We start from the raw sequence: 27,958 nt of genomic DNA on the forward strand, positions 1-27,958 counted from the left end.
ACTACATTTCGGGTAGGAAAAAAAGCTGCTGTTTGTCACTCTGAGATGGAACTTGTGTGCGTACAATGGCAGTCGCTACACTACAGATCTACTGTGCTGGAAAGTGTGATAGTGAGATTATGTCTCTGTTCTTCAGTCACAGTCTCTGAGTGACAGTGTAACAAATAACATATAAGAACAAGTACATTAAAATAATCCTGTGATTCAAATTACAAGCGACACTATTGACCGAGCTGCTGCTGTAGAACACATGGTGACCAATCAGGTTCAAGAATTGAACAGTCTAGCCTTAATTTCTAGATCCTGTATAGCTACATAAGCACATTTTAAACTGCAGTATTTTGTCTCAGGGGTGGTTCAATTCTTGCCTTCGAGTCTTACTCTGTTTTTCCTCTCTGTTTCTTTCACAGGTTTACATTCCCTGCAGAACGGCTGTTGTTCTAGCCAACGAAGAAATCGATTACTGCTACTGAAACACAGTGATTCACTGAGAGATTGATACTCAGCAAAATGTGTCTCTTCACTGGTTTCCATCTAAGATTTGTGTGCGATACACCATAAGAGCCTCGCTCAGTTTTTTCACCTTTCCCACTCACACCACTTTTCCAAACAGGGCCTGGTTTGTTTTCAGCATAACACATCGGAAATAATTTGCCTTATAACATGTAATTGGGGTAAAATGGTAGATTGTAGTGCATCCCATGGTTGCTGATACACAAATAGCAAGTTTTTCTAAAACTGTGAGTAAACACCATCTGGACTTAGTACATTGTATCTGTTTGCTATGACTATTAATCCCTGTCTGAAAAAAGTGTGTGTGTCTGTGTGTGTGTGCGCTCACTTCACCTGATCGTTGTGTTCATAGGACTACATAATGTAACATTAACCCATCATGACCCCTGACACAAACCCGCATAAATGTTTATAAAAGCGTATTCCAGTATCAGCTGTCAGCTTTTGATGAGTTACCTGTTAAGCATACATAAAACTGAGTATAAGATTTTTTTTTAGTTAACTTGTTATTACACTTTTTTTTGTTAATATAAGATTAGATTATCACACTTTCAAGGCTGATTTACTTTCACACAACATGAATCACTGCACTTCAGATAATGCTGCTGATCATCATAAACATGTTAACTATTAAAGTCATTACACTGTAACAACACTCTCACTATATAAGAGGTATGTATATTTTTTTGGGCCTTAGATGAGTTTTATTTTACTGTTTATATGATTTTTTACGCATGCGCGGTACGTAAATGGCTTATTTAGAATTCATGTTCAAATTAGAATATATTTTGTTCTGACGTTACATTATTATTATTATTATTATTATTATTATTATTATTATTATTATTATTAAGTGCTATGAAGATGTTCTAATGTAAACCAGCCTAGAAAATGTCACAAGAAAATGATCGCATTTGTAATTTCAACTTGACATCAAAGTGAGCAAAATCAGTTAAGACAGCTGACAGAATAAGAATAAGCCTTCATAACTGTTTATAAACTGCAGTAGTCCAAGGTGTACTCCCACTTTTCACCCTGTTTTCATGGGACCTTGACCAGGATAAAGAAGTTACTGAAAATGAACGAATGAATGAAAGGTTTATTTCAGTTGTCAGTATGAGCTCATGTAGATGTTAACCTGTGAACACGCTTATGTTACCGCATACTCTACATCTTTTGTGGCGACAGTGATATTATGGTCCTTATGAAAGAAAATTCTTCCTGATGTTTGTCGGAACCACACAGAAAAAAAACATGTGAATTAAGATATATTTCACGCCTGAGCTGTTTAATATGAGAAAAACGTACACTTTTGAGTAATTTCCAGGGTCTGATTTGTGATATTTTGTACGTTTTGATTTTGCTGACTAAATTCATTTGGTGTGTCTCGCCCTGTTATTTTTTCAACCACCTGACTAACAGATGATAAGAAGATGATCTGATGATTATTTGATCTTAGTGGCAAGAAAATATCTTCAGAAGCACTGAATATCTGAAAGCAAAAAAAACAAACAAAATTGACCGAATAAGTAAAAAATATATATCTAACCATCTTTCAGTACATTGTAGTCACTTTCTTATATCGTTCCTGAGGTTCTAGAGGCCATCCTGCTCTATAAAACACCAGCTGTATATTCAGTCCATCTGTTTGTAAAGTTTGAATGATTGTGAATGAAATGACCACAGACACTGTGTTAATGGGGTCCTGCTCTATTTAGAGAACGTGTTGCCTAGAGAAACTCTAACACAGATTCGAGTTCTTTTGAATGCTTCGAATAGGCCTAGGATAAGGCGTAATTTGATATGTATATATTAATCTGAATGTTTGTTAAGAAACCATTTACCCAAGTCAACTGTAAGTGAAGTGTTGGCACACATTTTCCTTCTGTGTATTGGTCTTGTCTGTTAAATAAAACCTCACAGTATTATATAATGGGTAAATGGGCAGCGCAATGTCCCATTATAATTTTCGTCTATTATGAACTTTCCGTTGCCTGCCTTCCCTCTTCAACAACAGTGTTTCTCATTAATGTCAAGTAGCTACTTGAAGATAATGCTGGTCTGCTTTTGAATCCTCTATAGAGAAAGCAGAATGAATCTGTGTGTAAATACATTAGGGGTTATTATCCTGAATCTGCTCTGCTGAATAAATCAAGAGCTTTTTTTTTTTTTCCCCTTTGCCCTCTGTGTTTAAAGAGACACCTCTCAATTTGTTTTGTGTTTCGATCAATTCACATTGTCCCGTGAAATTCGAAGATGTTCATATTGCAGTAATTAAAGCTGTACAGGTCTTTCTGCCCCCAAATGTTAATTGAGGAATAATGTGTATGTTTGTCAGGGGTATTTTTTTCTTTTTTTTTCTTTATGCCTTTAAGTCAAATCTGTTCTGGGACAAAAAAACAAAAAAAACAAACGTGTTGCTGTTTTCACATTGAAAAGCTGTGTTTTTGTGAAAGATGAAAGAAATAATAAAAAAGGCCTATTGTTATTCATGTGACCTTATCGGTTATCTTCTCTTACATCTTGCAGTATAGTGGCATCACAATTATTTGTAAAATCAGTCCCCAGATATTTCACAATACCTACACTGTAGAAATACAAACATGTGTCTGCTGGTCCTCACAAGTTTGGACCATCAGAAATTGCTCCAGGAATGTGGGAAAGTGTCACATTTCTTTATAACGGTATTTTCTTTCATTTGAAGTGACAGGACGTTTTACAGCTTCGGATGAAACATGAGTCTGTCTTTCATTTGCTCCTAAAGCTTATAGAAATATGGGTCCCCACGATTCAGCTCATAGTCCCTGTAATGGGCTTAGACCTGTGTGTGTGTGTGTGTGTGTGTTTTGGGTGTTTTTTTTTTCTTCATACCTTTAGGTCAAATCAGTTTCGGGGGGAAAAAAAAGTGTTGTTGCTATTTTCACATTGAAAAGCTGTGTTTCTGTGAAAGATGAAATGCAGTATGCTATCATGTAGAAATTTTCATGGAAGCTTTGGAATTTTTGTTTTCCCTTTAGGATCAACACAGTTCGCCACGGTTTGCAATTTTGTGGGAAAATAAGTATAATATACATATACTGCACACTGACTTGTTGTCATACATATTTATTTATTTTTTTTACAGATTGGTGACAAATGAAAGGAAATGTTGATAAAAATGTTGGCTCTGTTATATCGTACACAGAATCCCAGATGATTCACACAGCATGAGGCCACTGAATGAGTTGATGTAAATCATATGCTATGACCTTCACAGTCACCGGATCTCCACCACACTGCACATGCTGTACATCCCTCTAGTATAGCTCCAGAGACTTGTAGAATCTGTATTAAGCCACACCGAAGCTGTTCTGGCTTTTGTAGTGACCTAAAAACTTACTTTTATCTTTATGTTGTTTTTTCCTTTAATTTGTCACCTGTCTGTAGGCACTGTCTGTTGTGTCACCCTGAACATCACCGTTTCATATATCTGTTTTTTTATATTAAGATATTATAGGACTTGGCGACTGACGTCTCCTCTAGGGTGTGTTCCCGCTTGATGACCAGTGTTCTTAGATCCACCTTGATCCTGATGACTTAGAGACAGCTCTTAATGAAAGGTCCTGTCAGTAGTGCTGATAAGCTAAAGTGCTACAGCAGCATACAAATAATCCAAAAAAAAAAAACAACAACAACAGGAATTACATCATTCAGATGAGGATATAAATAATATGATCATATTTGAATATTTTTTGTGCGTATAAATACAGATAAACAGGGCTGTTCAAATATAATTACATACATCTTACCAGCACCTGAAGAATGATTAGTGCAAGATTAATGGTGCAATTATGCTGATGTATATGAATAATGCAAAGGTTCAGTAAACATTGAATAGAAATCTGTTCTGCTCTATTATAATGAAGTGCAATGACACTTCAGGTTAAAAAGAAAAATCCTAATATTAAGTTCAGGCAAGGGAGCAGATGATGTTTTTGAGCAGTCTGATGGCTGTTAAAGGAATGGATCTGAGAAAACATATCTTTACAGTTGGATATAAGGCCATTAAATGGTTGCAAAAATCAAACAACAGCAAGATAACCCTCAAAAATGAATGGTTTTGCAGGTGGTGGCCACAGACAACTGCTCTTCCTATCCTTCCTGACTGATTTGTCTCTAGGTTTATGTTCTGTTAGTGTTCTGGCCACTACTAGTAGCATGAGGCAGTACCTGCAACCCATTCAGTAGTCCAACTCCTCCAGGATGGCACATTGATACGTGCCTTCGCCAGGAGGTTTGTTGTGTCGCCCAGCACAGTTTCAAGAGCATGGAGGAGATACCAGGAAACGGGCCATTACACAAGGAGAGCTGGACAGGGTTGTAGAACAGCAACAACCCAGCAGCAGGACTGGAATCTGCTCCTTTGTCCGATGAGGAACAGGAAAGGCACTGCCAGAGCCTACAAAATGACCTCCAGCAGGCTACTGGTATGCAGGTTTTTGACCAAACTGTCAGAAACAGGCCTCATGAGGGTAGCATGAGGGCCCGACATCCTCTAGTGGTGCCTGTGCTCAAAGCCCCGCACCATGCAGCTCAATTGGCATTTGCCAGAGAACACCAGAATTGGAAGGTCCTCCACTGGGGCACCATTCTTTTCACAGATGAGAGCAGGTTCACACTGAGCACATGTGACAGACGTGAAAGAGTCTGCCCTGGGGACCATTACGCTGCCTGCAACATCATCCAGCATCATCAGTTTTTGCCAGTGGGTCAGTGAAGGTCTGGGAAGGAATATCCTTTGAAGTTCATAGACATTCATGTGCTAGCCAACGGTATCTTTACTGCTGATGAAATCCTCAGAGTCGTGTGTTGTTTTGAATCCATTTTGTTTGCAACTTATTACACAATGCATACAAGTAAAGATTTTCAACTTCAATATTAGGTTCATCGAGATCCAATGTGTGATTTAAGTGTTCCCTTGAGCTTTTCTGAGCAGTGTATATCTACTGCTGCTACCTGATAATACTGTGCAAAAAAAAAAAAAAGTGTTCTCCGTAAACGTTTCACTGAAGCACTAATGTCACTGGTTTATCACTTTTACGAAATAGGAAGGAATTTTCTGTGCAGTGTTTTGTGCTTGCAGTAATTTTGTTTAATCACTGAGCCATGCAACAGATCCTAAACTGTTTTAACTGCTCTACCATATGCTCAGTTTGATCTCCTTTTCCTACCACAAGCAAAAAGAGAATTTGCATTTACATTCCAACACCATCTCTCTAATGGTTCTCCACAAGCGCTCCAAATCCCTGTTTCTCTTTATGTAACACCAAAAGCATTTTTTATAATATCTCCCTTTTCAGCTCTCCAAAAGCTTGAGAGCGCCACTCTGCATAAATATCTGCCTCATGAACGAGCCTCATTGTGAGAATGAAGGAGGTACCTCTTGCTTAATCACACCGTTCTGGCGTCCAGAGGCATGTTCATTAGTGTTCTGAAATGGAAGATGTTAACCGAAAGAGAGGAGTCTGTAGGAGAGCAGGGTCTACTTTGTTACAGCTGGTCTCTTTTCGTGCTAATCAAGTTTCCTCCTTGACATTAATCACTGCTGTGAGTGTAAGGAAACTGGTATGGAAATCAAGGCTGAACAAGGCACTCCAACACCTCCACAAGAGCACACGTGTGGGACAGGGGCATCTTTATTTCTCTTCTTCACTTCTTCTTAAAGGTTGTTTTGGGTCTACTGGACGAAACTAGGCTCATAATTATGGAAGAAGAGACTCTATTCACGTTTACATGTATGGAACAAGTGTTTTTTGTAATTGTTGTTTCTTTTGTTTGTTGTTTGTTTCTTATTTTTATCTTGAAGATGTCTTGTATGGTTAACATGGAAGGCTAAGATATAGAAATGTGAAAACTATAACTGGTGTGTTTTTTGTTTGTTTAGTTGTTTGTTTGTTTGTTTTTCGTCATAAAACCTACTGTACATAATAAAGTACACCCTTACTATCAAAAAGAACTGGGATAAATTTGTAATACATTTGTGTTATCAAACACATTGGTTTCTATATTCAAGCCACTCGCGAGGACACTACATGCCCCAGGTGTTTTGGTGTTGCCTAGGTGTTGCACTTTCAGCGCTGGTTCTGTCTGAAAGGTCTTTCTAGGACACACCGACTTGAGTTTGTCCTCATTTTCATGAAGCTTGTAGCAAAGTTCACTCAGCACAAAATAAGTAGATACTGTGATATAATGCTGCCCTCTATGGGTATCTCCACAGACCGAGATTTCACTTCATTATGCAGTACAGGACCTGCAAGTGTAAACTAACAACAATCAAATTCATTAATATTCAACACTTAATGAATCATACTTCTAGTGGAGAAGAATTGAAGCCAACATTTTCTTTAAAAAAAATTCACAACAAATTTGGTCTGATCCTGAGCTCTGGTTACTGTTTTGTTTTCACCATGAGGCTTCCTCTTAGTTCCTCTTATTTCTTCCCACCTCCTCAAAATCAAGTTAGCTGTAAACCTTGTGAATCTTTATATATGATTTCCTCCCTACTTACTGTATATATTAACTTTCTCCTTGCCCAGTTTAAAAATTGTGCACACAAAGTGTGATATTAGTTATTTGATATTTACATAAAGTTCTAATGCTTGATCAAATTTGCCATTGGACTCTTTTCTAGCTTTTGTTTCAAGACAACTCAAGTCAGCTCATCACAACACAGCAAGTCCTCTTCATAACAAAACCAAACTGCAAAGAAAACATGACAAACAGCGTTTAAGAAAAAGGAACTCAGATGACAGCAATCTGATTGTGTCATTTATTTATTGATTGATTGATTGATTGATTGATTCATTGTGATGTCTTTTATTTTTATAGATTTTATTTGTTAAAGCACTTTTAGAAATAGAAAGCCGGATATAGTTTTAAATCCCTAAGTCACAAGCTGGAGGTGACAGTGACTGTAAATCTCCCTGAAATGTCATGAGGAAGAACGTTTAAGAGGAACCACCTACTCCTGGGTGATAACTGATAGTGAAGTTGTAAACCCAGTGTCCAAGTCTAGAGGAGTATAGATAAACAGCAGTGTGTTGAAAGGATGTTTATTATGAACATGTGAATATACATAAGGGGTAGGGAGGTAGGATTCGAAGCATAAAATGGTTGCTGTTTTTATTCTCATCATTTAGCAACAATCCATGTATGCACCACCCTATGGGGGGGAGGGGTCAGATTGTCCATCTCAGTAATATTAGTAATAGACAGACCTAGTTGCTGAGTGAAAAACAGGAATAAATAGACATAGATCTCTGAGGATTGATGTATTCATTGATGGAGACCTCAAAGCATTTTTTGTACGTTGCTCTGGAGAAAAGCGTCTACCAAACGCCATACATGTAAATGAGTGTTCATAGTTTTGTTTCAGTTATATCTGTAATGGATCTTAAGGCTGATAAAAAGTCTACACACCCAAGGGTAACTTTTTGTGATGTAAAGAAATGACTTTTTTGACACTCAGTGTGAAATTACAACATAGAAAAATGAAGAGGAAAACCAACAGAATCATTTTATGGAAAAACTTAAAGGAAAAAGATAGCATCTGTCTACATTTAAATGGCACAGTAGGATTTCAGTATATTGCTATTTACAATGATTAGTATTAGTAATATGTGGAAAACTAACACAGCTAACTATGACAAGTCAAAGGAGTTGAATGATTCCTTGCTTAAGAGCAGAACTGCTAACTGGCTTTTTAAAGCATTCAACATTAGCAATGCTTGTGTGGTTTTTAGATGAAGTGTCTGTTAACCTGTTTGTATTGTTCTATGGAAAATGAGCTGAGGTACTTCACTGTGATGAATAGAACATTGTGAGAGAGTTTGTAAGAAAGAGTCTTGCCTTGGTATGACCAAAACACTACAATATCCATTGTACAATGTGCAGCCAGTAGTGACAGGATATGAAATGGACCAAACCATGGAGGGACACTGGGAACATCAAGACTACTAGAATTGCATGGATAAAAAGTGTCAGAGTGGATGAACTGAAGAGAAAAGAGCTGGATTAGCTCAAAGAAAGACTGTACCAAGCTGGGAAAACAGCAAGATATTACAAAAACTCCTTGGCTATACTGGAAAAGATAAAAAGAGAAAAACTTAGAGATGAGAGAGCTGAGCACAAAAAAGAAAAAGAAAAGAGGCATTAAAATGTGAGCTGAAAAATCTGAGAAAAGTGGTGGCAGAAAATCTAAGGGTGAAGGATGAGCTGCTGGAAGAGGAGGAGGAGAAGGAGGAGGAGGAATATTTGGAAAAAATGCAGGATGTGACAAGAAAAAGTGATACAGTGAGTAAGAGAGGTGATGGAAGAGGAGAAAGAATTCACATGAAAAGGAAATCCAAGAGCTGGACACCAAAGTGCCGTCTGAGAGGAAGAAGGCAAAAGAAAGGGAGAGAGAGAGAGAGATGATGATGAATAAAATGGAGCAGCGCAAAGTGATGGAAATGCCTTTGGAGGAGAAGAGATTGAAGATAGAATTACGGACTGAAAATCGCACAGCTCTCAATAGACAAAATGAAAAACAAAGGGAGATGGAAAAATGAAATCAGAGAAACAGATGAGGAGAAGACCCTGCGTCTGAATAGAGAAGAGGAGAAATATAAAGAACTAGTTAAAAGACGAAGAGGAAGAATGTGCAATTGCAAAACAGCAGGAAGAGATGGAAAAAGAGACAGACAGAACGAGGCAGCAGGCAATGGGGAAAAAACAGGAAGACTTGCAGAGAAAAATGGAGGGAATCTAAGAAAAGACAAGCATGCATATGCACAGAAATGGGAAGCAAGCAGAGAGAGACAGAGCAAAACAATAAACAGAAAAAGAGACTGAGGTGATTGATAGAGAATTACAGAATGTACTTTACTTTCGTTATTTAAAGGAAAAGAAAATGAAGTGAAATGAAGAACCCAAACAAACAAAAAGAAAATGGTTGTTGTCGGGGGGGGGGGGGGGGGGGGTATGTTAGAGGAAAGGCAAATGACCAAAAGGACAATCTTACAGAGCTGCTAGTGGAAGGAGAAAGTGAAATAACACGTAATAATATTCTTAAAGAAAGAAATTGCAGGAGGACAAAACACAAATCATCCAAATACTTCCTATAATCAGTACAAAGCAGAGAGAGGGATGGAGAAGAGAGAGAGGGGTGATGTGAGGAAACAGCAGGACCATGATCTGTTTGAAATGTTCAGAGTCTAAAGGGGAAAAGGCACAGATGAATGAAAAGTGTTAAATCAAACAGAAACTGAGAATGTGATTGAGCAGCTTGCTGTGAGAAAGAAACAAAAACAAAACTGAGAGTCAGATGGAAATAAGGGCCAGCAGAGAGCTTCATATTATTCAAGCACAGAGACAGGTGGGAAGGAGACGAAAACAAGAGGAACCCAAACAGAGGGAAATGGACATCTTGGAGGCGTTTAGAAAGAAATAGAAAAGGAAAAAAATGTCAACAACAAACTGATAATAGCAGTGACAGCCAGCTGCAGGTAGAGGACTCTTATCTATACTGACATAAAGGTGGTGGAATGAATTTCCCCCGAGTCTCTGACTGTCTTCCAAACAAACACTAAAAAAAGGCCATACCTCTTGACTCAGGGGAAGTTCACTGAGTTTATCCACTGACCGTTCATCAATCTATCTATCTATCTATCTATCTATCTATCTATCTATCTATCTATCTATCTATCTGTAAATGTTTATATAACGATAGATAGATAGATAGATAGATAGATAGATAGATAGATAGATAGATAGATAGATAGATAGATAGATAGATTCTTATCTTTACAGTCTTTTAGACTATAATCTATAGTCTTTATAGTCAGAGTTTCAGGTTTAGCACAGCTTCTGATGTAAATGAACTTCTCTGATTCTCTGAATGTCTTCTAGTAAAGACTGGAAATGAACCTCTTGACAAATAAAAAAAAAAGTATTGCAAATGCATAAATACATTTTAAAACTGTGGAAAAAAATGTGGTGTGTTTTAAAAAATGTGGTGTTCATATTAAAATTTTACTTTTTAACAGGATTTGCATTCTTAAAAATTGGCCTATTGAAGATTTCCATGAAGAGTATAAAGATACAATTTTCTACTTAATAGTAGGAAACAACAACACCTTTAAGTTTTCTGGATTACCTCAATATTCTGTTTTGTTTAATTAATTCTTGAATTTCGTAAAGACTTGAACCGAACATCAAAATGAAAAATAATTATGAAATTCCTTTCACATTGTTGATCATGATGGCAAAGGGCTGGTAGTTTTGAGGTTATCATGGTTGTCTTCTAAGGTTAGAGGTTCCTGCCTCTGCCCTTTGTGTATCATGCAGAGCCTGCATGTTCTCCATGTCATTGGAGCCTCTCTTTCATGAACATTTACACCACACACTGCATCCGCAAAGCCAACAGTATTGTGGATGACCCCACACACCCCTCTCACACACACTCTTCACCCTCCAGCCATCTGGAAAGATGTAGCAAAGCATTCGGGCCCTCACAACCAGACTGTTGAACAGCTTCTTCCCTCAAGCCATCGGGCTCCTCAACACCCAGAATTGAACTGTACCAAACTCTCTCTCTCACACACACACACACTCTCTCACTCACTAACAGTGTGAACACACACTCAAACACTCGATTCAAATTAATATTAATCCATGTCTATAGCACCACCCATATTATAACTGTTCACATGCTGTTTTTGCACATTTCCTCAATTACTGCTGATGCTGTTTTTGCACACATTTCAAAGTACCACTAGCTGCTGCTATTACAGAAATGTATATGTTCACAAGAACCCTCGTTGTTTACAGTTTTCCAATTTTTGCACATTGTATTGTTTTGTAATGTCTGTTTGCACTGTCTTTTTGTCTTGCACTGTTTGTATCCTGTTTACATGTGTCAATTTCATATTTGCACTCACCGTATACACTGTTCTTTGCACAAAAGTCGGTCTATATGTTGTTTGTCTGCACTGTCTTGTCTTGTCATCCTGTGCACTTCTGTTGTATGTCTACTTTATTTCTTGCACCTTAAGTATAGTTTAGTTTTTAGCTCTATGTTTGTCTGCGTCACTGTATTTTGTCTCTGTGTGTAGCACCTCTGGTCTAGGAGGAATGTTGTTTCACTTCACTGTGGACTGCATCAGCTATATATGGTTGAAGTGACAATAAAGCTTCTTTGACTTTGACTTTGACTTGGTTGCACTTTATGTGCCTAGGACAACTTGCATTTAGTCCGTGGCTCTGCGTTGTTTCACCGTGTACTGCGTCAGCTCTACATGGTTGAAATGACCATAAAAAGCTTCTTAACTTGACTTGACTACTTCTGGTTTCCTCCCCCAAGCCCAAAGACCTGCATTTTTAGACATAAACCAAAAGACAGCAGCCTACATCTCACTAATATAAGAACGGTCAAGGTATGGTCAAATTTCTACTGAAGCCAACCACTACTGACACCCAGACACATTCTGACTTCACTTCTGAATCCCTGCTTCGACACCCAACCATACATGGGGTCAATGGATGTGACTTCCCACTTCCCACTTCCAAGTTAAGTCGAACGTAACACGAGACAACAAAGGCTCGCACCGCCTGAAAAAATTGGGCGTGCATGAGGACCTTCTCACTTCCTCCGCCCGTGAAGAGGTGTGGTTTAGCTGCATCGAGTTGTAGAGTTGTAAAGAGGAAGTCGGTTCCTCTTTTGCATAGTGAGCTCCATTTACTATCCTTCTACAAAGTGTGCACGCGGCTTCTCGCTTCTTCTTCAGCTTGCCTCTCGAGCGAACACGAACACGAACACATCGGAGTCTCCAAAATAGACGCATTAAGCAAGGTAGGAATCGTTTAAAATTGTTCTACTTGGCGACAGATGTTGCAATCTTCCTAATCGTTTTTTTTTATTCTATCATCTGAAGTCCCGCGTTGCGCGCGCATGGCCGGTGACCATTTTAGGAGCTGATGCAACACGCGCCTCGTCATTAGACGTAGTCTGCTGTGGTTACACACCCTAAAACACTTCGGTTCATTTGAACGGATATTTTATTCACATGCTCGAGTAAATAAATGGTGTGCCTTTACGGAATAATTGAGTGCATTTATTTTTTTCTAACAGATGAGATGCGCTTAGTGTTTTCATTGTGCCTTATATAATGAGTGTGTATACACTATAGACTGTGTACAGCATGCTTAGGTGAGATATTAGGATAGCTTACTGAATCATCATCATTTACTGCAGGCATATTTACCAGGTGGACAATAAACAGCAAATCAGATAAAACACGTTTATGCAATTAAAAACCTGTGATTCATCTTAGCGCACGTGCTGTGTGTGTGTGTGTGTGTTAATGTAAAAAAGTTTTATTTTAATATTTAAAAAAATGTATTTTTAAAGTTGTTTTTTAAAAAACAAAATATTTTATTGCATTCCCTAATGTTTATATATATATATATATATATTGGGGAATGCAGTAAAACATTTTGAGAATGCTCTGCATTTCTATTTATAGTTTGTTCCTTGGAAAATGATGACTATTATTATTATTATTATTATTATTAATATGAGTCATCCTGACTATTCTTGTTTGCCCAATTAAATGATATCTAGACTGTTCATGTCCTGCCCCTGGATCTTGCTCTACAGTAGCATCTTTTTTAGCAGAAGATATGGTTGAGTGGTGTATAGTTTCTGTTTCTCAATATCCCACCCCACCCGTATTTGAGGGAATAATGGTTGGAGTTTATTTATTTTGTGTGAACCAGTCAAGCGCTTCAGCCTTACTGCTTCAAAACGCAATGTGATTGCACAGAATCATAACTGTTCTGTTGTGACACCAGGCTCACGTAGCTCTGTTTACTATCTAAACATATTCATTGTGTGTGACTGTTCATTACCGTTTTGTTAGAATTAATCGAGTTACTCTAGAGCCTTAACAGATACAGGGTGGTACGAAATTCTGTAATTGGTCTGGTATTGTTCTCGGTTGATGTCTAGCCCAGGATATGTCATTTCTATTCTTAATATTGGTTTTCAACTCTAGGCTGATGTAATTGCTTAATAATGCTACTTCCTTGGGCCTTCTGATCTGTTACATTTGTTGTTTCCCCTTGAATGAATAGAATCTTTCTTCTCATAAAGTCTGCTTAATAACAGATGTACCAATGTTGGTTAAGGCCACAGTAATAACTGTATTATTTGAGAAACCTTGCAAAAGTAAGATTCGCTCGACATGGTGCTCAGAAACCAGAATAAAGTAATGAGTTCCTGTTGCATTGAGCGCGTTAACACATGCAACTTTGTCATGCCATCTTTTTGAAGATTTAGAGAACATTTAGAGGAACTGCCCTCTTCCATATATATGACCTCTCAAATGGTTGTGATTGCTTAGTATAAGTAAAGAAGAGAGAATTGCCATCATTTCCACTAGAGAGCAGAGCTGTGCTCTCTCTAGTCTCATTTAGCCAGACCTTCAGACTGACAGCAGAAGGTCTGGACTCCATAGCAGCTTTTTTTGGCCACGGACTGCCCAAGACGACGTCTGACTGACATGCAAAGCAACCAAACGCACTTCATTTTGTTCAGCGTCATGGTTAGGGGTGTGAACATGTAAAGTCGGATGTCCCTACAAAAACAGACGCGTGTTCAGCCATAGATAGTTCATTTAAGAAACTGGACCACAAACTTCACATCATTTGGAAAAATCCAGCATTTAGCTCATCCTTGTAAGAGCTCATTGTCACAGTTGTAAACACGATGGCTTTTTTTCCAAGTTGACCTTCACAATCTCTCAGAAAGCCGAACAGATGATGATGGAGCTCTTAAAGTGTTTCCAGTTTGTGTGCCATATGCATCAGACATTCACCCAGCGGTCTGTAGGCGTGACATCTGCGGCTTCATAGATTTTTATTATCCAGTTTAGCTGTTATTTACAATGGGGTACCCACTGGTTATTTGCCAGTCAGCCCTGAACTCTGGGGTAGTGTTTTAGAGAACATACTAATGCAAGCTCAGTAGGTCTCGTCTGTAAATTTGCATAGTGTTTTTTAATGTTTTTTTTTTTTGTCTGATTGAATTGTGCACAATGTTTGGTTGTCTGTTAACTACAGCTGAGTATTTAATGATCAGGATTTCTAGGCTATTGCACATTTGTGATGTTGTGCAATTTTTAAGTTGTGCAAGATTCCAGATTCACAGGAACTGTAGACTGTAGGTAGTATCTCTGCCAGCAGAATTAAATATTTAATGCAGTTATGTGGTTAGTTTTGATCATACCAGTATATCTAAATAACCTTAGCTAATTGATGCCTTATTATAGCACCATAAATTTAAGTAAGCTTACACATGGTGTATGTGTCACTGTCCTGTGGACTGACCTGAGTATACATTGCTTGGTGTTACTTTATCAGATTTGGATTTGTGGAACATAAAAATTGTGGTCATGAAGCAAATGTTTGAGGGGGAAAAAATATGGCAGCAGACAAGACATTCATGTTCTTTAAACAAAAGACCATTCCTAAGAGAAGGTCACTGTGGCATTCATATCTACTCTACCTTACAGGATATTTTACATGGAAAGTTTGTGTGGCCAGGGTGTTATGACATTTGTCAGTTAGGTCAATGAGCTGGAGTTTGTTTTCTTGGTATTATTGCATCTGTGTGACAAAGAGGCAGTTTGTTGACCTGTCATGTGTCCTTCAATGTTCAGTATTAGCACCACAATGCAATATTAGACGCAGTGACCGTTTCCCAGAGATTGTTTTGAAACCTAGCAGCTTGGTAATTTTAGACCATCATAATTATGACCGTGACGAGTAATGTTGGTGTCAATTCCTCCATCTGGCCTTGAGTAAACCACACATTTGCTTCAGTTTTCCAAAACCTGATATTTATACAGTAATTATATATCTTTAAGAAATAATCAGTGTTGTTCGTGACTTTGAACAAAGTTTCAAGGACAAATGTTTAAGATTTCCTCCTTAACAAATAAAAAGAAGTGCTTCCCAGAGAAGACAATCTTACAATCCTGTTAATTACATAAGAGCTCACTGGAGGTTTTTAGCAATAAATTTTAATCAGCAAAAAGATTTTCAGTAGTTTTACACATCACTGCATGTCTAGTGATCACAGTTATATAAATATCAAACTGATGTCCTCTGCCATGTGACATTCCTAACATGTGTCTTGTTCCTGTCGAGCCTCTGTGCTGTGATTGGTGGACAGCGGGGCTGGGCTTTAACCCGGCCTACTCGTTTGTTGTGGTTTTTTTGGTCTGGAATTGAAGTATGTCTGAAAGTTACTGTGCATGCATAACAATGATTAATGGAAGGTTGGATTCACAGGCCGTTCTTGTCACGCTTAAAATGTAAAAGACAATACCAAATGTTCCACTGTGTATTGTGCAACTGCCTGCTTCGCACCAGCACCTGGTTTTTCATAGTGATTTCCATTGACGTCTGAATAGGCCCCTGATAGATGGCTGTTAAAAAAAAAAGTCTTTCAGACGATGCAGTAACGGCATCACCCTTCATTCTTCCTGAATGTTTCCTCGTTAATGGCATTCTATATGCGACTAGTCTTTTTTATACATGGCTGGAAAATGCAGTGGAATGTGAACTGGATCAGTGGTTAGATAACATCGTGGTAGCGAAAGAGACAAATTTACTGTAAAAGGTGTGACTGGTTAGTGCAGGTTCTCACTGAAATACCAAGGAGTCTTATGACAGAAACATTCCACTGTGTTTGCTAATCTCCTTCTTCTGATTAAGCCAGAAAGAGCATCACACTTTTTCATGTTCTTCTTAGTTTACAGTACATCAATCACAGCAGCTAAAATAAGGAGCATGTTATCTGTGTTGCTGTTATAAATGGATCATTACGAATGTAAACCAACAGTAAATCATTCACTCACAAAGCTTTATATATTTAAAACATTTAAAGTAAATCCTGTTGCTTTTGCCAGAATTTCAAGATCTTAAAATGTTTGTGGCTGGAAAATTTCAACCAATAATCATTAATGAGCCGGGCAAACTTTTTAAAATAATATTGTATTGTAGAATTTTACCTTAGAGACAGTTGGACAATTGTAATGTGTTTACTTTTTTTGAATCAGTGAGACAAAAATCTCCTCATCAGATTTAATCTCATTTACTTTCATTTCTAAGATAAACACCATTTAATTGAAGGTGAGGTAAGGAGATAATGCTTAATTGTTCTTTTGGATTTTGTGCTTATCACAAGAACATCTTGTTTCCAGATTTGATCTTGTACTAATTTTCAGAAACAGCTGATGTAATAAGAAAATGAATAGCAGCGCATACTAAACTGGACGTTCTGAACAGGACATCGAGTCTTGGTGTCATTTGATGTAGTCCTTTAATCTCTTGTGTTCGTGGCATGTGATATCAGGAGGCAGGCACAGGCATTGCAGAGAGTGTACTTAAAAAAGCAGACAAGGTTGTATTGGCAAAGTCAGCTGCTGGAGTCACCTGGCCATGTGACCACACTCTGTTCTATTTCTGGGCCTGATTGGGTTGGTGCTCACAAAGGCATCTGCTCTGTGTCTGAATCGGTGAACAGTACAAAGAGCACAAAAACACCTCCCCTTGCTTATAATGAGCCATGTACCTTTATTTGGCGGGTGATTACTGGTTTGCATTGGTCAGTGATTGTGACATCAAAGGATTTCTTTAAGCTTTCCGTGTTGGTAAGTCGATTACGTTTTATAGGCGCTGTTCTGTTTAGTTTTATTGTTAATTAGGGTTTTATTCTTAATTAGGGTACGGTTTTAAGAAATAAACGTGAAAGTGAATTACACTTTGTCTCCCTTTTAGATTGCTCAAAGTATTTAGAGTTTGTAAAGTATTTCTAAACATCGTTGTGGTGTAAATGTCTCGCACCTGTCAATGGGTGTGTGATCCTGGTTCATCACGCCACATGAGCATGACTGCAGGTGTGGCCATGTGTCAAAAGTTAATACTTCTACTTTTGAATAAAATATCTTGTTAAATCTAGTTAACGCCTCCAGCTTTTATGCATATTTTTATCTACAAATCTGAAGATTAGACTTAAGTCTCCATGTCATTTGGTGTGTTTTCAATTTTTTTTAATGGAATTTGATTAACATGTTTAACAAGGGCTTGGGGATCAGCGTGCATGTGTTTTAAAAGTTTCAACCCATCCATTAATATTAACACTTTAGTCACGGTTTTGGACTAAATTATTATTTTTAGACAGCTAAGTTTGCTGTCAGCTGAAAAGCATTTTTGGGGATCACATTTAAAAAATGTCAAGATGTTAATGTAGACAGATGTTTTGGAAATTTCTAGATTTTAGATGTCCGGATATGCAGCATATCTTCATATCTGCTGACTTCAGTGTGGTGGGGCACAGTGACACATTTTTGTTTTTCTGACCCATTATCTTGTAACTGGAATTTTTTTTTTCCTCAGCAGTAGATACAAAGAGTTCTCTCTTGAATAAACACAGTGTGCTCTGAATAGCATTAATCTGATATTTAAGAACGATGCCATTTACAAACTAACAATTTTATCTTCCACATTATTTTTAACTTTGTTATTAAATGTTTGTTAGATTAAGTGTCTTCAGTTATGTTTGCCCCCCCAAACATCTGCTCAATATGTTGTAAAATGTCTGTCTTGTTTTTTCACTTCCTCCCCCACAGGTCATAGAGTCTGCATTGGAGAACTCCGGTTGGTGTGTGTTTTGTGTAAAGCTTTGCCATGGTTCTGTCTGTGCTGCAAGGCTTTGGGAAGAAGCTGCTGCGTGTGAAAGCTGTGGATTGCAGCACTGAGGACTCACGCCTGTCACGATGTCTCAACACGTTTGACTTGGTGGCTCTGGGTGTGGGCAGTACCCTCGGCGCTGGCGTGTACGTGTTAGCAGGTGCCGTAGCTCGGGACAATGCAGGCCCTGCCATCGTGCTCTCGTTCCTGATCGCTGCTCTGGCCTCGGTCATGGCTGGTCTATGTTATGCCGAGTTTGGCGCACGGGTGCCCAGGACAGGGTCTGCGTATCTGTACAGCTACGTGACTGTAGGAGAATTGTGGGCCTTCATTACCGGTTGGAACCTCATCCTGTCATACATCATAGGTGGGTTATTGTAGTCCATGAAGTTAGGTCTTTGTGATCCTGAAAGAGGAAAACGCGTCTGTTTAGTAGGGCTTATTTATGAAACGTGCTTATGGCCATGTCCTAATTGGACAAAACTATCTCTCAGGGTTCAGCGGTTAAGAGAAAAACAGAGGCATGATTAGTGGAAGTAGAAGATAATACTTAGAAACCAGGAACTTGACAAGCACAAGTAAACACCGGTACAAAAAAGGCAAAAGATGTGAGACAGGAAGCAAAGTTAGTACAGTGATGTATCTTGTTTAATACTGAATGTAGTATTTCCCCGGAATGCCATGTCACTGGAATTAGAAGAACAGTTTCATTAAATTTCATGAAAACTCTTCACCAGTGAACAGCAGTAAATATCATCTCTTATCTTGATCATGTCCGAAAGCAAAAGTGTAAACAAGGCCTTTCCTGTATACATTAAATGTTTATTTCTATACCATCTTTAAGACTTGTCACAAAAAAAAAAGATTGTCACAGAGCTGCTTCTCAGCTATCTGAATATAGATTTCATCTGTCTAGGCTTTGATACTTGAAACCTGTCATGTTTGGTTCTGTGATTGTTCGTGGAAACTAACATGATGTGTTTTTGTCTTGAAATCTTTGTTAGGGACATCCAGTGTAGCCCGAGCCTGGAGCGCTACATTTGATGAGCTCATAGGGAAACAAATCGAGACGTTCTGCAAGAGCCACATGAGTATAAACGCCCCGGGGATTTTAGCTGAGTACCCAGACATATTTGCTGTGGTCATCATCCTCATTCTAACTGGTAAGGCTCTTTTACAAAGCCTCAAAATCGATTTATTTTCTTTTATTTGTTATTTATTTTCTTAAATAACGTCTCTACACACCTCTAAACTGGATTTAGTTTTAGTTTAATTCATTTTTTGAAACTTTTTGTCTGACTTTGAAGCCTATTAGACATTGATTTAATATGGTTTTGTTGTTGATTATTTGCATCAACAAATACAGATTTATATCTTCATGTTAACGGATGTTATTTACATCAGTCCATCCACCAGAACTCAGGAAGTCAGACAATTGGATGTGATTTATTTAAAATAGAAATATTGGAATCAGAAATGTTTACACTGGATATATGTAAATGTTCATAAATGATCTAAATAGAATAAACATTATCTCTATGGGTCTTGTGTATGCTTCATATTCATGCAACTTAAGTAGTTTTCTTAAATATTCTGCTGAGATCCAGTTGAGAATTGCAATTTAAATAGTATTTAATATTAGAACTTTAATGCAGAACCTTGGGATATTATTTCTTCCCAAATAATTCATTTTCTCTATAAATATCATCATGAAACAACTGAGAAATGAGTGTATAATTATAAAATATATTTTTTTGTGAAATAATTGCATTCAAAGGCAAAAAAATAATCAGACAATTCATCTTTCTCGCACACGTACTACAGTGGAACCTCAGCATACAAATTTGATTCATTTTTAAGGCAAAAAATTTGTATTTGCAAAAACGAATTTTTCCTTAACAAATAATGTAAATGCAGATAATCGGTTCCAGGCACCTAAAAATATTACCAATATTACTAATCGAAGTGTAAACTGTATGGCTGCTTACAAAGAACTGACCCAAGCCATATCAAGGGTCCTCACAGGAAGTCATGCCACCAACCCTGGGCTAAAAATAGAACAGACCACCCACACCACCATTCTGTCAACACAAAAAATGCACGGAAAAATCATGTAGCTTTGAACGCATGCCAAACAACGTTGGTATCGTGGGTTGAGTCTTTCGAAACAGCTTTTGCTGTCTGAAAAACTCGTGAAATATGTAAACTCCATTTCAGTTGGCTTCACTTGGCTTTCCACTGACACAAACAAGTCTTGAACATCTCCCGGACGTACACACAACTTGCCGTTCGGTTCAGTGCGTTCATATGCCAAAAATGCTTCGTATGCTGATGAAAATTTCTTGCAAAATTTCAATTGTTAAGGCAAAAATTCGTAAGGAAGGGCATTCGTTTGCCGAGGTTCCACTGTATATCACTGTAAATATGAGTGTAAATATTGCAATCTTGCTATTAACACAGTGCAGATAGTATCTCCTTTACTTGGTACACGCAGATCTTGCCTTGTTCATGCATTTGCGGACATGTGTTAAGTGTTGTTTTGTGTTTAGGGTTGCTGGCATTTGGAGTGAAGGAGTCTGCGATGGTGAATAAAGTGTTTACTTGCATCAACGTGCTGGTGCTGCTATTCGTCGTGATTGCAGGGCTGATCAAAGGATCTCTCAAAAACTGGAACCTGAATCCAGCAGAGATTTTAAACAAAACAACGAGTGCAAAGTAAGTTTGGCACGAGTGAGTCTGGCATGCGTGGGTGATGCTGAGTGCTTTATTATCCTCCCCATTGTTCCGTGTAGTCATGTATAACTGTGTTTGTTTTAAACATTTGTTAATCATTCATTTTTATTTATTTATTTATTTATTTTTTAACCTTTCTAGTGAAACCTTGATACTGCCTTCACCTGCCAGTTTGGGAGACGGAGGCTTTATGCCATTTGGCATCAGCGGGGTTCTCTCAGGCGCTGCTACCTGCTTTTATGCTTTTGTCGGTTTTGATTGTATCGCTACTACAGGTGAGAGACTGAATTTTGCTAATAGGAAAAATTTTGACTTTTTTTTTTGTATTATGATTTTTTTTCATTGTTCAGCTTTTGCATGTAGAAAAATAAGAGAGGAAGAAAAGATTATGACTAATTACTATCTGCTTGCTGATCTGTCTTAGATTTGTCAGTTTTACAGAAGAGTGCTAAACCAAATGTTCCCTTGTCATGCCAAATCTGAGTACAGAGCTATAAAAGACACTACACCACCGGTTCTGTGTGTTTAATATGCCTGCTGCTCTCTTTCTGCAGGAGAGGAGGTGAAGAACCCACAGAGGGCCATCCCTATTGGCATTGTGTCGTCGCTGCTCATCTGCTTCGTGGCCTATTTCGGCGTGTCTGCAGCTCTTACTGTAATGATGCCCTATTACCTGTTAGATAAAAACAGCCCACTCCCTGTGGCCTTTAAGTACGTGGGCTGGGACGGTGCTACGTATGCTGTGGCAGTGGGATCGCTCTGCGCCCTCTCCACCAGGTAAACACAGCTCTAGTGTAGGGGGTTTAATGAGTCTAGTTTGAATCTATAGACAAAAGGCTTTCAATGTTGAGAAGTTTTCTTAATGATTATATGAAGTAGTACTATTATGTAAATGAGTTTCTGTGAAGCCTTTATCGCTTAGAGATTTTAAGTTAAGACTTGCTGACTGATTGTACTCTTTCCTTCCACATTACTATGTGCTCAATTATAGAAAGTCAAAGAATTGCAGAACAGCTCATGGTTACTAATAATTAGTTCCCCATGAAGCCAGAGGTGTGCACAGGACTGCTTAATTTTTTTCTGTTATCCCTTTGGTCTGCCTGACTTAGTTGGTTCTCTTTTCCAGAATATAAACAAATTAGTCATTTCACCTGCTGTGAATCTGACCACAATAAAGCATTTTCTGAGGACGATAAATGAAAACTGAAAACGTGTCACACCTCAGCACCCGAGTAACACGCTTTGTCAGACTCGCTCTTAAGTTAATGAATGCAGCCGTTCCTCATTCCACAAGCTTCACGTCTGACTGCCCACTTGAGGGAAAAGCAGACCACTCCCACAGTTTATTTTGTTTTAGTTGGATCTCTCGGGATACCAGTCACAATGCACACCTTTACCACAAGCTAACGTCTTTCACCTGTGCTTAACGAAAACCCTCACGCAAACCTGCTAATGTGAATAACATTGAATTGTTAGTAGGAATGTTAGTAGTGAGCTTATTCTTATTCATATCATGCTAATATGTAATTCCCTTCAGTGCTTTCTTTAATATTAGTAATATTTTCCATGTGTATGCCTCATGAATCAAATCAATGTGTGCTATTACTTACTTGCATGGTTCTCTGTCTCTTCCCTCCCTTTCCACTAGTCTACTAGGCTCCATGTTTCCAATGCCCAGAGTTATATGGGCCATGGCTGAGGACGGGCTGCTCTTTAAGTTCTTGGCAAAGATCAACGAAAAATCCAAAACCCCCGTTATAGCCACTATAACCTCAGGCGTTGTGGCAGGTGAGAAGACCAAATGAAAACCACTAATCAACTGGTTTCCTTCACAGATCTTTCTGGAAGTGTCTTGCAGAATGAACCTTCTTCCACACATCCCCACTAAATGGTTACACAAGAATCAGTCCTTTGAAATGGCACGTTTTTGTTCAGCATATGGCAGCATTGCTCCAGTAAATGAAGTCAAATTAGTTATGGAAAGAGACCACTCATTCTGGCACAGGCTTCAGTTTGTATTTGGGTCAGATGAATGAATACTATACCCCCCAACCCCACCCCCAAATTCTCTCTCTTTAGCTCGCTCTCTCTCTCGCTCATTCCATCCATTCTGTGCCTCAGTTTGCTGGGCTCCATGTTTCCCCTGCCACGCGTTATCTTTTCCATGGCGTGCGACGGCCTTCTCTTCTCCTTCCTGTCTCGCCTCAGTGAGCGGAAGATGCCCATTGTCTCCACCGTAGTGGCAGGGCTGTTGTCTGGTAAGCTTGAAGGAGAAGAGGACCAACCTGAATGTTGGTTTACCTTGGGGGAAAAAAAACTTTACTAATCCCCACACAAAGATTGTGTGACCAGAAGCAGCATCTAATTGGTGTGGAGTGATGAGTGCACAGTGAGTCATGAAGGAAGAATCTTACTCAGGCAAGGTTTAGATCACTGCAAATAATGTCTCTAAATAAACATTTTGGAAATACCTCTGACAGTACTTGTCAGGTGGGTCCTAAAACGAGTGTTGAAACAATAGTGTTGATTGAAACATTGCAACTCTGTGTTCCTGATAAAAAAATTTCAATTCCTTGAGTTGACTTCCTTCTAGGCCTCGACTGTCTAAATCTTGGACACTTCATATATTTTTATAATGTATTGGAATGAAACAGAAAACATTGTAGTGTATTTCGACTTGAAAAATCTTGTTAGACAATGACATTTCACTGTGCTATCAGCCTCTCGTGCCTTTATGCAAACATGGTCTTTTTCAATACTGTAAATACTTTGGTGTAAATATGTTTGGTTATGAGTGTTTTTCATATCAGACTAAAGGGCATGCATATAAACCCACAGCAGTCAGATACTGTTGAAGATACAAACCCCACCACTTGTGGGGCAATACTATGCAGAACAATGTGTTGACGCCCTCACCTCCAGGGGTAAATTGTGTAACGTCTGAAGGCAATGCACAATTTTCATACTCATTGCATCACTTTGTGTCTTGTGAATGAGAGTGCCGTCATCCTAGAAAAGACCATCAGAATAGAAATTTTTATTCATGGGAAAATAACATTTTTGCTTTGATTTGCAGTGGCGTTTTACTTTTAAGGGATACCGAACCACACCATCACAATACCCCATTACCTACAGCATAATAATACTCATCTGTTTTTATGCTTTGCTAATTCATAATTATTTAAATTTAGTACATTTCTGCTATTGCCGTGTGACTCTGTGACTATTTAATAAAAATTTTCAAATGTTAAGCATATTTTTTTCCCCCTTTGTTGTAGCTGTGATGGCTTTCCTGCTTGATCTGAAGGATTTGGTGGATCTCATGTCTATTGGGACGCTGCTGGCTTACACCCTAGTGGCTGCTTGCGTCTTGGTTTTGAGGTATTTCTTTAGATTGGATACCTAGGATAGATCTCGGATTGTCAGTCCATCCAGGATTGCAGAATTTAACGCAAAATCAAGCACGATATTCAAACATGAATAAAGCAATCATACAAAGTAATTACATGTGTGTCTTTTTGTGTATTAGTAGTTTAAAAGAAAAATCATGTGCTTGCAATTTTACCAATTCAAGTAGATTTCTGAAAATATAGCACATTGCATTGCAAATTTTGAAGAAGGAAAAAAAATGCAGCAAAGTCAAGCATTTTCTTCTGCAACAATCACAACACACCCACTGTCCCCAAAATCCTGGAGGGACTGTGGAGCGAATTCGACTATGCAAATATTCCTTAATATTATTATTATTATTATTCCTTAATATATTTCAGTCAGAACTATACCTTAAAACTTTATTTTTCTTCTCTCCTCTGTCTTATGCTCAGGTATCAGCCGGAGCAGCCCAGTGTGAACGTGCAGTATCAGATCGCCAGGTCTCAGGATGAAGCCGAGCCCGACTCCATTAGTGAAGGCAGCTCAAATTACCTCACTAAAGCTCAAGACGAGTGCACGCTCAAGAACCTGCTTTTCCCTAAATACACAGATCCCTCACAACTGTCTGGCTTCACTGTCAACATCTGCACCGGTGTAATAGGTGAGACAAACAAGCAAAACTAAAAACAAGCAGAACAATTTTCACACATGCAAACATGGCTGTATGTATAACACAATTCTCTCTGAATTATGGTCGAGTTTTGAAATCCCTAATTAGTTCAACATGATCGCTGGCAATATTGGGTGTTTAGATCATTGGATCAATTTGATTGACTGGGTTATTAACAATGGATTCATAATGTCAAAGAGTTTTCATCATAAGTTGGCTGAGTAAGTATGATGAACTGAATTACTGTGACATCTGTTCAAAATCATCTGAACACAAGCATCATACTGAAGAAAGCTTAAATCTAATATTAAGGGAAAACTATTGTATTTTAGCCATGATTGTGAGGCTCTTATCAGGAGTAATGTTTGACAAAGATATACAGTCACTGTTCAGTATAAATGATACAGTGGCATAAAGAATATTTAACCTTTATACCACAGAGCAGCTGAATTCAAATCACAGGGTTGCTTTAATGTGCCCATAGAAGTATTTTTATTTTGTGTATAATTTTTTGTTATATCGACCTGAGAACTTTTAGAACTGTTAGACATTCTGCATCGACAGGAAGAAAAAGTCTTCTGAAAAAAAAAAATGCATTAGAGGAAGAGGAATAAACGACTAACCTAAATATAACACCTTTTTTCTGACTGTCACACCACCCCGTCTCTGATTGATTATTTTCCTAACACACACAGCCATTTTTTTATTCTTTAAATACCCACTTTATCTATATTCAGAGCAACAACACATTTTCTTATGGATTTTTGTCTCTGTGTCTCCGCAGGTGTGTTGGTGTGTGTTTTCTGTATTGTAGCAGTACAGGGTGCCTTTCAGGTCTGGTGTCTGTCTTTGTTGGGAGTTCTTGCTGTAGTATGTCTCCTCTTCACTCTGGTAATCTGGCGGCAACCTGAGAGCAAAACCAAGCTATCCTTTAAGGTAAGACATGATGAAACGTACAGCTTGAAGGGATGTAGAAATAAACTGTGTTGAGGTGAACAGCAGATTAATCAGTAAGACTATAATGATGGAAATCCAGATGCTGTTTTTTTTTTTTATTTTTTTTTTTTATAAATGGTAAAAAGTAAGAAGCTAAAGTGGTGCATGTTTCTTCTTTCAGGTTCCTCTGCTCCCTTTCCTGCCTGTGCTCAGTATGTTCATTAATGTCTACCTGATGATGCAGTTGGACAAAGGCACCTGGATGCGTTTTGCCATCTGGATGGCAATCGGTACGTCACACCCCTTAACTAGCTCCTTATACACTAAAGTCATAGTTACCATATGGTTATTTTCATCAGTAATCTGTGGTTGGAACTAAAAGTTTGCAGACACTCTGGGAGCCATCCCTAAACAGCTTTTTTTTAAATCCACTATTCTTAAGCATTTGTAATGGCAATGTTTCCCCTAGAAACTTTAACTACTTTTAACATTCTCTGGTTATAAATTTACACGTTAAAGCCCTCAGTCTGATGATTTGTATCATGTTCTCAACCCCAGGCTTCATCATTTACTTTGCCTACGGGATCAGAAACAGCACAGAAGCCATGTTGTCCAGTAATGGCACAGAAGATGACAACTCATCAGAATCAGGCAAAGCAGTATGTGAAATAAATGGACCTGCAACCCCAGAGAAAGAGGCCTTTCTCACCCATCATGTTAATGCAAACGAGGAGGAGGAGGACAGTGACTCCTAATGCCTTCTGATCTTCGATTTGTAAAGAAATGAACGGATAGCTCGGCTATTCGCATACAGCCGATTACAGACTTGTCATTTTGCGATGCCGGGTTTAGAGCATTCGTAGAATCGGGGACCTATCGGTCATATTCATGAGTTTTACTGTGATCAGTACTAGCCTTGCGTGTCATAGTCTAGGATTCTTTCAGTACTCATGAGTGCAGAAGAACTGGGTGCTATTTTGTCTGCCAAATTGCCAAATTGTTTTCCTTGGTTAACTCATGAAATGTTTTAAATCATGTATATTGCTGAACACGTCGTTCATGAGGTTATCTTTTGTATGTATTGCTCGGTCCTGGGTGTGTATATGGGCTTGCGCTATCAGAGGAGACACTCTGGTTATTACCACACCAATATTTTGTTTTTCCCTCAACAGCTAAGTATGACATTGCACTTCTTTATCTTTGAATGTGTCTTCACTATGCCTTCAGCTGGTGTGCCATGGATTCGAGCGTAAAGTAGTTCTCGGCACATCAGATGGCTTTTCCTGAGGGAAAATGGAGATGATTTATTTATGATCTCTTCTGTGCAAATCCAGGGAGGTTTTTATTAATTTCTTTTATAAACAGCTAGCATTATATGAAAGAAGCAGTAAAGATGGTAGAAATCGGGAGAATGTAGGAAAATTTGCATTGAGTGTTTTGATCAAACTTTCTACGGGGTTATGGGTGGTATTGTTCTGTAAATATAAACTGCTAATAATGGGTAAGAATTGCAGTGCCTTTGCTATACGTCATTTTTTTTCTTAATGTTTGTGTGCTTTTTCATCGTTTTGTATCGTCATGTAAAGGTTTGGGGATTAATGTATTATTTATGCTGCATCCTACATTTACTTCAGTTGAGCCACCTTCTTGTTCTGTATATTCCGGCAAAAAAAAACATTCACACTAAGCGCTCTCTCTCTCTCGCTCTCGCTCTCGCTCTCGCTCTCGCTCTCTCTCTCTCTCTCGCTCTCTCTCTCTCTCTATCTCTCTCTCTCTCTCTCTCTCTCTCTCTCTCTCTCTCTCTCTCTCTCCTGAATGTCTCATACATGAAACTTTGTGTATATTTGTCATTTTTAATTGTGCAAAACCACCCCACAAATACTAGAAAAGAATGTCCTTACACTTTCAGGACTAAAGTTTCCTGAAAGGTTTTAAGATTTGTCCCGTTTGGGGGTAACC

General features: G+C 38.4%; 2 protein-coding genes across 4 annotated transcripts in view; both read left to right on the top strand.

Moving 5' to 3' along the window:
* The window catches only part of gbe1b (glucan (1,4-alpha-), branching enzyme 1b), a 134,647-nt gene extending 131,637 nt beyond the window's left edge, over positions 1-3,010 (top strand). Inside the window, exon 16 of the mRNA XM_058413302.1 lies at positions 411-3,010. Within this exon, the coding sequence (XP_058269285.1) occupies positions 411-473 (63 nt within the window). The 3' untranslated portion in view covers positions 474-3,010. The remainder of the gene's footprint in view (positions 1-410) is intronic.
* Positions 3,011-12,211: 9,201 nt separating this feature from the next.
* On the top strand, positions 12,212-27,810 carry slc7a1b (solute carrier family 7 member 1b). Of its 3 annotated transcripts, none has more exons than XM_058413477.1 (12): positions 12,212-12,382; positions 18,228-18,655; positions 19,293-19,451; positions 20,838-21,003; positions 21,163-21,296; positions 21,576-21,798; positions 23,143-23,279; positions 24,300-24,402; positions 24,846-25,054; positions 25,848-25,999; positions 26,181-26,289; positions 26,558-27,810. In XM_058413477.1, the coding sequence occupies exons 2-12, from the start codon at positions 18,286-18,288 to the stop codon at positions 26,752-26,754; spliced, it is 1,959 nt and encodes a 652-aa protein (XP_058269460.1). In that variant the 5' UTR covers positions 12,212-12,382; positions 18,228-18,285; the 3' UTR covers positions 26,755-27,810. The 3 variants fall into 3 exon arrangements, with proteins under 3 accessions (XP_058269460.1, XP_058269458.1, XP_058269459.1); XM_058413475.1 differs by lacking the exon at positions 23,143-23,279 and adding an exon at positions 22,670-22,809 and having other exon boundaries at positions 12,213-12,382; XM_058413476.1 differs by lacking the exons at positions 12,212-12,382; positions 23,143-23,279 and adding exons at positions 17,093-17,249; positions 22,670-22,809.
* Positions 27,811-27,958: the final 148 nt, after the last annotated feature.

The sequence above is a fragment of the Hemibagrus wyckioides genome, linkage group LG17, assembly GCF_019097595.1.
Source record: "Hemibagrus wyckioides isolate EC202008001 linkage group LG17, SWU_Hwy_1.0, whole genome shotgun sequence".
Classification (NCBI taxonomy): Eukaryota; Metazoa; Chordata; class Actinopteri; order Siluriformes; family Bagridae; genus Hemibagrus; species Hemibagrus wyckioides.

What these genes read in the sequence shown, in the direction of transcription:
- slc7a1b (XM_058413475.1), top strand. Translation starts at nt 18,286, where the DNA reads ATGGTTCTGTCTGTGCTGCAAGGCTTTGGGAAGAAGCTGCTGCGTGTG. An exon ending in AACAAAACAACGAGTGCAAA is followed by an intron (nt 21,004 to 21,162) that starts GTAAGTTTGGCA and finishes TAACCTTTCTAG; the next exon opens with TGAAACCTTGATACTGCCTT. An exon ending in TGCCATCTGGATGGCAATCG is followed by an intron (nt 26,290 to 26,557) that starts GTACGTCACACC and finishes TCTCAACCCCAG; the next exon opens with GCTTCATCATTTACTTTGCC.